General features: G+C 43.8%; 2 protein-coding genes across 7 annotated transcripts in view; one reads left to right on the top strand and one right to left on the bottom strand.

Annotated features, from left to right (window-relative positions):
* Nucleotides 1–12,160, top strand: part of LOC309540688 (uncharacterized protein C4orf51 homolog) — a 40,674-nt gene that overhangs the window by 25,577 nt on the left and 2,937 nt on the right. The window contains exon 7 of one of the 2 annotated variants that reach the window (XM_082237775.1): nt 1,384–1,857. The exons of the other annotated variant lie outside the window; for it this stretch is intronic. The gene's annotated coding sequence lies outside the window, so the exon portion shown is untranslated. Of the gene's footprint in view, nt 1–1,383; nt 1,858–12,160 lie in introns of those variants that run through there. 2 annotated transcript variants of the gene reach the window in all.
* The window catches only part of ZNF827 (zinc finger protein 827), a 124,244-nt gene that overhangs the window by 8,399 nt on the left and 103,685 nt on the right, over nt 1–12,160 (bottom strand). For 4 of the 5 annotated variants that reach the window (XM_082237547.1, XM_082237545.1, XM_082237544.1 and 1 more), the window contains exons 9-10: nt 6,958–7,095; nt 1,451–1,622 (exon numbers count right to left, since the gene is read on the bottom strand). In XM_082237547.1, the coding sequence (XP_082093673.1) occupies nt 1,451–1,622; nt 6,958–7,095 (310 nt within the window). The remainder of the gene's footprint in view (nt 1–1,450; nt 1,623–6,957; nt 7,096–12,160) is intronic. The other variant, XM_082237546.1, reaches the window with a different exon arrangement.

Below are 12,160 nucleotides of genomic sequence, written 5' to 3' on the forward strand. Positions count from 1 at the left end.
TGCTGGTGCTGTTTTCTGGTTTATTGCATTTTACATTGTTTTTAAACTGCATTATTTATTTCAAATTGTTCTAAACTGTCTTGCATTGGCTTTTGCTTAGAAAGGCAGGATAATACACTTCCGTATGTATAAATGCTATAGCTGATGTTCTTTACAGGATCTCACAAGTTTTACACAAGTCAAAACACTGAAAACTACATCTCTCATTCCAGTCAGATTTGTCAACATTAATTTCCAAGCCTTGGCTGGCAGGTCACCTAACGCCCAGTCTGCACATTCAGCTTGGGGATAGCTATTTGCAAAAGCAGTGACACTCCATGACCAGCATTTGGGCTAGACAGACTCACCACTCCCAGCATACCATGGCATGCTGTCAGGGCAGTTTACAGTGGTGTGATTTATATGGGAGATATGCATGGCAAGCAGTTACATAGGAATGACCCATGCCATGGGGTCCAGTGTTGTTTGGATTCCAAGTGGGCACTGTGCAGTTGCTTGCTTGAACTGGATAAGCACAGCACACTCTGTAGGCAGCATACTCTAGCTTCTGTCATCAGTCAGTGTACCAAGGGCCACTGGGAAGTTGCTCCCCCAGGAAGAACATCACAACAAGGGGAAGACCAACCTGTACCCATCCATTGGCCAAAGGAGGAGTAGCTGCAGGGATCTTACTTCCTCCCTCTGCCAGAAGGAACACTTGCAAAAAACTCTGAACTAAGAATTAGTGCATGTGTTTGCTTCCCCCTTCCTCCCTCTTCCTCCCTTTTCCTTTTGTGTCATGTCTTTAAGTTGTGAACCTGAGAGTAGGGAGCACCTCATTAGTGACAGACAAATAGCCCAGTGGCAACTGCTTATGTGACTACTGTGGCAGGTTACAACAAATGGCAATATTGTCACTTGCTGCATCCTGGTTCATCCTACATTTCAAAGGGCTTTCAGAAAATGGAAAGCTGTGACTCAACAAGTTGATATTATATGGATGCCTGACTAAGTCCACCTATTCAGGTGGCAGGAGGAGGGCACATACTCTGCTAGACCAGTCTCTAAGTCCACAAGTGATAGGTTATTTGGCTAAGCATTCCAGGATATTAGTGGGAAGGTGCAGTGGATGTGTGGGGTATACAGAATGGATTCAGAAGCAGGCTTGGAAACGCTGGAAGTTGGCCGTCAAATCTCTGGATTCAGATTGTGAGCTGAGAGTAATTCAAGAGTTACACATTACTTCTGCCCTTGAGGTGCTTATATCTACCACATCTGCCTGCAAAATCCCCATCGCCCTCACTCTGGGCCACTGCTGAGGTTAAATGCAGACAAGCCAAATGCACCTGCCAGGTTCTCCCTCAAAAGCAAACCCGACTGAGTTTGTTCTTTTGGTTTTCCTAGAGAGAGAGAAGCAGAAAAGGCAGCTGGCGCCGGAGTCTCTGGGCTTGGCTTTCTCCCGGGTCCTCACCTGTAGTAATAAGGGTGCTTCTTTCCATCACTGCCTTCGGAAGTGACAGCGCTGACAATGTCCTCAGTGTCTGTACTCACCAGCTTCACGGAATGGACAGTCAGGTGCTGGTTCAGGTTAGCACGGCACTTAGCAGCATATGGGCACAAATGGCATTTGTATTTTCTCTCTTCTGGAAAGAAACATTAAAAGACTTTGAGGGGGAGCTTTGCATGCGTGCAAACACATCTCACATTTGTATCCCCACCATGGAGCTGAGGCAACGGCATGGGAATCGTCAGCATTTCCTCAGACTGGCTTCCACCCACACAGAGGCACCCTGGCAGAAGGAGGGAACATCCTCTATCTGTCTTCAACAGCATCAAAGGCATGTTGCTAACAAAAACAATAAAAACAACAACAAAGGACATGGTCTATCACTGTATGGGTGTGTGACTCTCTGCATGGTCTGGATTGCCACAGAGAAAATCAGCCTCGTGAACATGCAAAGTGACTAATGCAGAATTTATGTCCCACATTAAATTAAGAAAAACACCATCTTCATCCATCAGAATAATCCTAACCAACATTAGGCATGATCTAGCAAAAGTTAAAACACTTTTGAGCCTCACTGTTTAAATGGGAGAGTTAAGCACTTGCTTAGCTATCTCCCACTGAAATAAAGGTAAAGGTAAAGGTACCCCTGCCCGAACGGGCCAGTCTTGACAGACTGTGGGGTTTGTGCGCCCATCTCACATTTATTGGCCGGGGGCCAGCGCTGTCCGGGGACACTTCCGGGTCACGTGGCCAGCGTGACATCGCTGCTCTGGCGAGCCAGAGCCGCACACGGAACGCCGTTTACCTTCCCGCTGGTAAGCGGTACCTATTTATCTACTTGCCCCCGGGGGTGCTTTCGAACTGCTAGGTGGGCAGGCGCTGGGACCGAACAGCGGGAGCGCACCCCGCCGCGGGGATTCGAACCGCCGACCTTTTGATCGGCAAGCCCTAGGCGTTGAGGCTTTAGCCCACAGCGCCACCCGCGTCCCTCCCACTGAAATAGGTAGGGTTTAAAAGCTCTTAACTTTTTTAAAAGGCCCTTAACTTAGTGTGGTTCATGTCCCTTGTTTAAAAGTGTAAAAAGTTCAGAAAGCTCTTGGCATTATATCAACAGTTACTATATTCATAGGATATGTTCAGACTAAGTATTGTATAAAAATGAGAAGAGATGAAAAGCTACCTTTTATCATATCAAGTAGTTCAATTATGTCCCTCTGGGCATGAAAGCATGCAACTGTGACACATTAAACTAAATATTTAGCCCAGCAAGAGGTACCAGTTCACCCATCACAAGTTTCTCCAAGCACCTTGCTGTTTTTTTAAAAAAACACCCCAGCAAGACAATATAAAAGAGGCTATAATTTGCAATGGTAGTTCAGTTATTTCTGAGAACAGCCCCCAGGAAGTACAATACAGTCTTGAGTGCCTGAAATACATTTTGTGTTTGATCACCAGTTCACTTGTGATGGCCAGCAAATTCTTAAGTAGGAAATATTTGGGTGAAAGCTCAGTGTAATTCTTTTGCAATGAAATCTGAAGATATGGCTGCAGCGACTCTAAAGGTGAAGATAATCATGGGGGTAGGGAGGGGATAGACAGTGCACATAGCATCTTAGTGAGCCTGGCTGTGCAATAGAAATGATAGGCATTCACACCTGCAGAATGAAGTTCAACTGACCAGATTGCCCCCACCTGTTGCTTCAGCTGGGCTGTCTTCCTTATTAATAACCATATATATATATATGTATATATGAAATGCAAAACTTTTCTGGGAACTGAGGGGCAGAAGTTTCTTGGCGACATCATGAAGTGCCAGCTAATCAGCGCTGCACACATCCAGCTCCCTGTGCTCAGCCACGTTCAGTAGGTTTGAAATGAATCATCTTCTTTGGTGATCACTCGTAGCCAAGTAAGATTGTCTTCCATGAACATTAACAGTGGGTCTGTAAGTGACTGTGGAGGCCAATTCTGGATCCACACGTCCTTCCACAGTGGGGATATAGGTTTCTGGGTGGGAGCGGATCATGGTGAGGGTTTGCCAAACATGCCTTCCTCTTAGCACATTTCTCCCTTTTGTCCTGAGTTTGAGCGTCTTCAAAGTCCACGACACCTTTGGTAAAGGCTGTTCTCCAATTGGAGCGCTTGCAGGCCAGTGTTTTCCAATTGTCGGTTTTTATCCTACATTTTTTTCGATTTGCCTTGAGAGAGTCTCTAAACCTCTTTTGTTGACCACCAGCATTACGCTTTCAATTTTTAAGTTTGGAATAGAGTAGTTGATAATCAGGCATCCAAACAACATGACCAGTCCAACGAAGTTGATGCTGAAGAATCAATGCTTCAGCACTAGTGATCTTTGCTTCTTCTAGTACACGGGTGGTGCAGCAGAGTCCCCCTCCCCTTGTTGGTGCAAGCTTTTCATAAGCTTCTGCGAAGTTATTTAGAATGGTTTGGAGGTCATCCTTTGAATGTGCCCACACTACGTTGTCATCAGCATGCTGAAGCTCTATGATGGAAGTTATGGTGACCTTACTCTTTGCTTTCAGCCTACTCAGATTAAAGAGATTTCCATCTGTTCGATATGTGAGTTCTACCCCAGTGGGGAGTTTCCCTTCGACAATATGTAGGATCATGGCAATGAAAATAATAAATAGAGTTGGGGTGACACCTGATCCCACTGTGAATGGTTCACTTTGAGAGCCGTTGTTAACTGCAATAGTTGCTGTCATGTTATCATGGAGGAGTCGAAGGATGTTCACAAATTTATCTGGGCAGCCGATTTTTAGGACAGTCCACAGGGCATTACGATTTACACTGTCGAAGGCCTTAGGTCAATAAACAGGGTTGGTTTTGCTCTCTGCATTTTTCTTGAAGCAGTGAAAATCATGTCCACTTTCACCCTTGGAGGCCGAAAACCATTTTGGGATTCAGGAAGGGTAGCCTCGGATAGGGTTAGGAGATGGTTTGCTAAAATCCTTGCAAAACTTTTGCCGGCTGCAGCTAATAAAGAGATGCCTTGATAAGTTTCCACAATCCATTCTGTCACCTTTTTTTAAAAAAAAGGTTGATAATTTTAGCATCCCTAAAGTCTGCTGGGATCTCCCCCCCCCCCAATTTTTTTGATGAGCTTGTGAAGTTGTTGTGTAAATTCAATTCCACCCACTTTGAAGACTTCGGCAGGTATCCCATCAGGTCCGCTGGCTTTGTGGTGTAGTGGTTAAGAGCGGTAGTCACGTAATCTGGGTAACCGGGTTCGCGTCTCCGCTCCTCCACATGCAGCTGCTGGGTGACCTTGGGCCAGTCACACTTCTTTGAAGTCTCTCAGCCCCACTCACCTCACAGAGTGTTTGTTGTGGGGGAGGAAGGGAAAGGAGAATGTTAGCCGCTTTGAGACTCCTGAAGGGGAGTGAAAGGCGGGATATCAAATCCAAACTCTTCTTCTTCTTCTTCTTCTTCATTTGGTTAATACCTGTACACAACTCTCCCAGATTAGGAGATACTGCAAGTTCATCTCTTAATTTGTTTTTATGGAAATTGTGAGAGGACCTCTGTAGCTACGGAGGAGTTGTGGTTAAGGAGATACTGGTAATGTTCTTTCCAGAGCAATTCAATAGCTTCTTTATCTTTTAGAAGTGTGGTACTGTCTGTTGAGTGTAGGAGGCTTATGGCATGATTTATTGGCCCACAGATGGTCTTTGTGGCTTTAAAGAAACTCTGTGCATCATGAGTGTTGGCTAAGTGCTGGATCTCGTGAGCTTCTTTTAATTCACCAGGTGTTCTTTAGTTCTCTGGTTCTTCATTGAACCTCAGCCTTAGCATAGAGTTTTTTCTTAGTAGCACAGTTGCTCTTTGCTAGATCTGAAAGGCCTTCCATTTGTTGTCAATAATGCCTTCAGTCTCACTATCGTTCTCATCAAGCCAGTCCTGGTGTATCTTGGTTTGGTATCCAGTAGTTTGTTCACAGGCTGCAATAATGGATGTTTTTATCTTGGTACAGTGTTCCTTGATGTTATCAGGGAACTCCAAAAGCAGATGGTCCTTAAGAGTCATTTGGAAGCAATCCCACTTAATAGGATCTTGAAGGGCTTGAGTGTTCATTTTGCGCCTTGGTTTCCTTCCTTGAAGCTTGCGTTGAGGTATAATCTTGATAGCCATTGTGGAATGTATGAATATAGTGAGGGGGGCTTTCAGACAGGCTGCGCAGCTCTCTCTATAGGTTATATCTTAATAATATTAAAACTTTCATTTCTATCTTATCACTGACTTGTAGTGCTTAAAAATGATTTGAACTATTAGCTTGTGGCACACAAACAGATGGTATCTGTAGGAATGGCCTGGCATTGTTTTCAGAAGCTGCAATCTGTTGCTCAGTAAATTCCCAGAATTTGGATTTCAGACAGCATGTTTGAACTTCAACTGGGGATTTATTGTGACAGATGTAAGGTCCTTAAAAATTGGGTCCAACAGTGTAAACTTATACATGTCACTTCTGAGTAGGCATGTTCAGTTCAGTGGGGCTTATTCACAGTTAAGTGGGTACAGGATTGTGGCCTATAACCTATTCCAATTCAAATAGCCTGGTTAGCTTAAAAAGCCTTTACTAAATGTCTTAATACAACATAGATGTGCTAAAGACTTACCCCCTAATTAGTAACTATGCAGCTTAAAACATCACATCAATTTTACCTAAGCACTGAAGCTGAAGTATTGCTCTAGAACAAATCCTTCAGAATATTTTGAGCATAGATGTACAGAACAAAATGTTAACAGGATCACCTGTGGTTATCTATCCACGTCTAATGTTTTCTTATAGTTGCTTTGAGACAAACAGCATTTCAGTACAAGGAAGAGGGTAATAGTTCAATTAGCTGAGCTTATGAGAAAATCTATTATGTTCTTTCCTTTTCTAAAAAATCACATTACTGGTTATCTATCTTGGTATTGTTATACTTGGTGCCGTTTTATTTCAGCAATGTAAGCAGGCTTTGATTGATCCCTATATATTTTGAAGTGTTTTAAACACATGCACTGATTGTGGGAGTGCAGATGTCATAACATAATTGGGGTAGGGGACTCTCACAGGTTTATGTGAGAAGACTTGAGCAGAAGTTTAATAATAAAGGCAAATGTCTTAATTCCATTGTGATTGTATCAGTGAAATAAAAACTGCTGCTGCAGGGAAGGCCCCTGCATCCAACACACAATGCTAGTGCATTATACAAGCCCTACCAAACTGATAATGATCAGCATGATCAAGCACCAAAACCAGATGCCCCAACTTTTGGATAATTTTTAAAAATAATAATAATATAAAAAGCTATGAATTTTAAGGAGAGAGACCCATTGACTACGAGTGTTGCAAAGTGTACAGAGGATAGATCAATCCACCGTTATTTGCATGCAAAGAAATGTTCATTGTTTCCATGGAAAAAAATGGAGTGAAACGGCCCAACACTATTTTTAAAAAGTGTTACCTGTGTGCAGGGAGAGATGTCGGGACAACGTCTGCTGTCGGCCAAACACTTTTCCACACACATCACAGGGAAAGAGCTGGTCATTAAATTTCCAAGATGGTAACCCATTTCCAGCCTCCAGCCCTATCTTCTCTGCTTCTATTCCCCAAGAAAGGAGAAAATACAGTTCTAATATTAATGACTCACAAGGCATAACTTGATTCCACACTATGTGTCACTGGATATGTCATGAGCAACACAATGCCACTGTTCCAAACTGCCAGCCGTGGTACATGGATACGATTCTTGTGTGGCACCAGTCAAGGCGTAATCCTAACCCTGCTTACCTGCACGTAAGCCTCACTGAATTCACTAGAACTTACTTCTCAGTAGACGTGGTTAGGACTGCTGCCTTAGACAATGGATTCCTTTATTGCACTAACCATACTAACGTTAGGCAGGCCAGGAGCCTCCTTGGAGATCATGTTACAATCATGTTAAAAGCATGGCTTGAAAACATAGGAGCTAACTCCTAAGGGGTTCGGGGGGCCCCCAATAAAATATTTGAGGGAGTCAGGTCCCCCCAAAGTTGATGGGCATTGCCATTCAAATGGTGTGCATGCACTGTGTCATGTGATCAATTATGCGGGGCGGGGCTTACCTGCCCCCCACCGCAATATTTTATTAAACTTGGCACCCCTGCCCTGCTGAAAGCAACTCTGTACAGTGGTAGGGAAGTCACATAGCATGCATTAGCCTCAAAATCTCAGGTAAGACTCTGGAAGCTGCATGCCACCGCACAAGTGCTCTCTTTTATGGTTCTTCTTTGCATCTGCTTTGTAAACAAAAGCTCCCAGGTCCAATTCCCAGCATCTCCAGGTAGGGTTGAAAAGGTCCTGTCTGAAACCAGGGAGAGCAGTTGCCCGTCCGTGTAGGCAAGTATAGCCTCTTTTACTTACAATTTCAGAGTAGCTGGAGCATCTTAGTCTGCAACCGCTTTTATTTCTTAATTTTAATCAAAAATTTACTCCTGTGGAATCAGTACTATTGAGCAGTTCCCTTTTAATGCACAGATACTTCCACTGAAATTAAGCCTTTCCAGTTGTCCCCTTGCATAGCACATCCTATGCCTCTAACTCCCCAATATGATCTTAAGGTTGCAAAACTGTTGTGGTTATCCCATCCTTCCTTACAGGAACAGGGCATTCTTCAGAGGGTCAAATAAAGCCACAATTATCTGTGGTGTTTCATTAACATGGGTGTACTTGGTACTGCTGGATATTCAAACATAAATTGAACTGGCCTCACCACTGATGAAATGCAAATCCTACAGTGGCAGATTTGTTTTTCAAGGTGGTTTTCATGAAATACCAATACTATAGTTACAGCGGTCAGAATTCACCTCACCACACGTGCTCTCATAGTGGCTTTTAACACTTACAAAAGGAATTCTGTTTCATGATACCAGCTGTTAAGAGTTATGCCTATACAGTTGTGTAGCATCTTTCATTCACTTCATTGCTCCAAATGTTCCAACACTGAGAAGTTTAAGCCATAAATAACAGAGGAAGGCAAAACAGAACAGGCTAAATTGCTGAGCTGTGTGACTGCTCTTCTGAAGTAATCGTTTATAGACTTGGTGATTTTTAAGGCAAGAAGGTAGCCATTATGGTACTTAAACCTGACATTCTGCTTCAAAGGTGTTGTAAAAATCCACCTAGCAATTCCTGCATCTAGCCCATCTGTTCTGGTTGAAATGCAGCATATCCCAACTTGATTTAAAGACCTGTAGTGATGCAAACCACCACAACTAGCACTCTTCTCTCCTTCAGGCTCCCCACAAATATGTTATTTTAAAAAGTGATGCTAAAACAGATTTTTGTTAGCTTGTCAAATCACCCATTTCCCCCACCTCTTGCTAACTCTGTGGTGACAGCATGCTAGGAAGATTTGAGTTGTTTGAAGGGATGGGGTCCAATGTGTGATTGAATATGCAACTCACTCATATTTGGGGACTTATTAGAGCAGGCTGGCTCCAGATCCACTCTGTGTGAGAACCTTTAGACAACCTAAGGCCCTGCAGAATAACTCTGAAAGTCACCATGCAGTGGTTAAAACTAGTTGTCTGCCTCTATCCTTTGCCATAACCCAGAATTTTAAATTTATTTTCCTTTACTGTTGGTTTCTGCTCTCTTCACTGTGCAGCAAAGTGCTTGTCACAAGACAATGTTTACATTCCACAGTCAGAGCACTGTTGGGTTTTCCCACGGGAATGGGAAGCTGGATGTGACGTACACTGGTTTCCTGTTTTTCACTTTTCTCTTGGTGTTCGTTATTCCGAGGAGAAGGACGGTTGCTTCTCTGCTCCAGCAGAGGCAAGATGCATGTTTGTAATTTCTCAACAATGAACTGAAAATAAAGCAACTTTAAGCATGTGGCACGTACTGTTCATCATTCCGTTGTGCAAAGGACTCTGCAATAACAACATTTTGGTTATCGGGCCCAGAAAGACGTAAATCAAACTGAAGAATGCCGGCAGAGGAACAGAGGAACGGATCGCGTTATCTGCTCTGCGCGTCAAGTTTGATTGATGAAGGTATGTGCTCATGCTGCCCGGAGCAGCCTGCCAGCCTAGCAGCCTGCCAGTTTCTAGTTTATGGTTTTATGGCTGGACTTTGTACTTTTAAAGCCGTTTTTGCCGCGAAAAAGGCAAAGGCTCTAAGGCACAAGCTCACAGGCTTGGATGGCTGGGAAATCGAAAGTACTTTTACAAGTGCTTTTGGCTGAAGCTGCAGGACTGTGACGCAGCAGAAAATGGCTAATGCAAAGCTGGTTAATGATTTTGGGATTCCTAAGCTCAATAAGAATAACTACACGGAGTGGGTGATTTATGCAGAGGCAGTTCTGCGGAAAGAAGGTCTGTTTAATGTTATTACAGACAACCCCCCAGCTCCAGTTACAGCTGAATGGAATGCTAAGGATTCCAAAGCACGGGGAACTCTTACGTTGATAGTATCCCCAGAAGAGCTATGTCTGTTGCGTGGAAAGACCACAGCCAAAGAAATTTGGGACACTTTAAGACAGGCTCACTTGAGGACAGAAGCTGGTTCCTCAATGTACTATTATGCCAAGCTGCATGATATGGCTCTTGCTGAAGGTGGAGATGTGCGTAAACACCTAATGGAGATGCAAAATCTGAGACATGAGTTGCAGCAGAGAGGACTCAACTTTCCAGAGGCTGTGTATTCCTTCATGATACTGCATTCTTTGGGTCCAAGTTGGGAGTCCGTTGCCACTCAGATTGCTGTTCAACCAACTGCTCAGCTCACAGTAGCCTATGTTACTGCCGTGATCCAGAATGAAGCAGATCGCCGGGGTGCTAGCTGCATGGGTATGGGGGAGTCTTCACAGACGTCATCCCAGAGTGCAGTGGAACCACCAGAGGGCGCCAAAGCTTTGAAGGCAGAGAAATGCTACTTGTGTGGACGTCTAGGCCATATGAAGAGGGAATGCAAATATCCCAGGGCCAAGACAGAGCAGCGCAGCGGAAGTTCATCGCGTGGAAAAGGCCAAAGCAAAGGCAAAGGTCCGGTCTCCAGGACAACGCAGCACAAGGCAATGGTCTCACGCTTCACTCCAAACGTCGCAAAGGTCCAGAAGACGTCTAGATCTTTCTTCGTTGTTGATTCAGCAGCTACCCACCACATGTGCAACGATAAGAGACTGTTCGTGTCTTTTACACCGCAGGAAGGTGCGATTCACCAGGCGGATGACCACACGATCCCCAGTCAAGGCTACGGAACTGTTGTTCTTCACAGTTTGGACTTAGAGATACATGATGTACTTTATGTTCCAGATGCCACACACAATCTTCTAAGTGTGATGCAGCTGAATGAACGGAACATTGACGTTTCATTCAAGAACAAGAAATGCACCATCACAAAGAAAGACGATTATGTATTGCATGCTGAATGTGTTGATCGTTTGTTTGTTTTGTATTATGATGATGTTGTGCAGAATGATACTTGTTGCATTGCAGGTTCTAACAAAAGTTTGCATGCAGGATGTATTCATGATTTTCACAGGAAATTTGGTCATTTGCATTTTGAGGCAGTATCTAAAATGCCTACCTTGGTTGAAGGTATGACTATTAAACCCTGCAGGTACCACATGAAGTGCAAGGCATGCGCAGCAAACAAGGTGAAAATGGCTGTGAAAGGTAAGGTGTCTAGTAGGCAAGCTACAGAACCATACCAGATTGTTCATGCTGATTTAGTTGGTCCACTATCGCCCTCTTTGGGTGCAAATAGGTTCTTCATGGTTCTCATTGATGCATTTTCCAGGTATATTTATGTGTACAATCTCAAGCAGAAATCAGAGGCTTTTCCAAGGTTTAAGGAATTCTGTGCTTGGTTGGAAAATGTGCATGGTAAGAAGATAAAAATTCTTTTCACAGATCGCGGGGGAGAATTCACTTCTCAGCAGTTTGAAGCTTTTCTGACTGAGAAAGGAATTCAGCACGATTTGTCCAGTCCTCGCTCGCCATGGCAGAATGGACTTTGCGAAAGGGCAAATCAAACATTGCTTCAAGGGTTAAAGACCTTGCTGCATGATGCAAATCTTCCAGAGAGTTATTGGGCCGAAGCTCTCTCGTGTTTTGTTTACAGTTACAATCGCAGGTTATCTTCAGCGATTGGTTGTACCCCCTATGAAAAGATGTTTGGTAAGAAACCGTACATCAAACACATGAGAATTTTTGGTTCTGATATGTGGATTCATTCACCACAAAGCTCCAAATTAGGCAAACGTGGATTGCATGGTATCTTTCTAGGTTATCAGAAAGGTTCTTACAGAATAATGATGACTGACTCTAAGACAATTAGGCTCACAAGAAGTGTTGAGTACAATGCCAAGTGGGGGGAGAACGTGGGAATTTTTCAATGTTATCCTGATGACAGTGATGAGACTGAGGATAAGCAACAACAACCCACACCCACTGATGAAGGTTCTGATTCTGAGTCTGAAACTGAATCGGATAAGTCAGAGGATTTCAAGAGTGCGAAAGCCTCTATGCGACCCTCTGAAAGCTCTGATCAGGAATTGGAAGAACCATTGTTCACAATAGGTCACTTTTCTCCTAAGAAGGAAGAGGAGAGTGTTGAAGACCAAAGGCTAATTCGCAGGTCACAAAGAGCCACAAAAGGCAGACCTCCAAAGAGATTTG

Source organism: Podarcis vaucheri (assembly GCF_965113315.1).
Source record: "Podarcis vaucheri genome assembly, chromosome: 9".
Classification (NCBI taxonomy): domain Eukaryota; kingdom Metazoa; phylum Chordata; class Lepidosauria; order Squamata; family Lacertidae; genus Podarcis; species Podarcis vaucheri.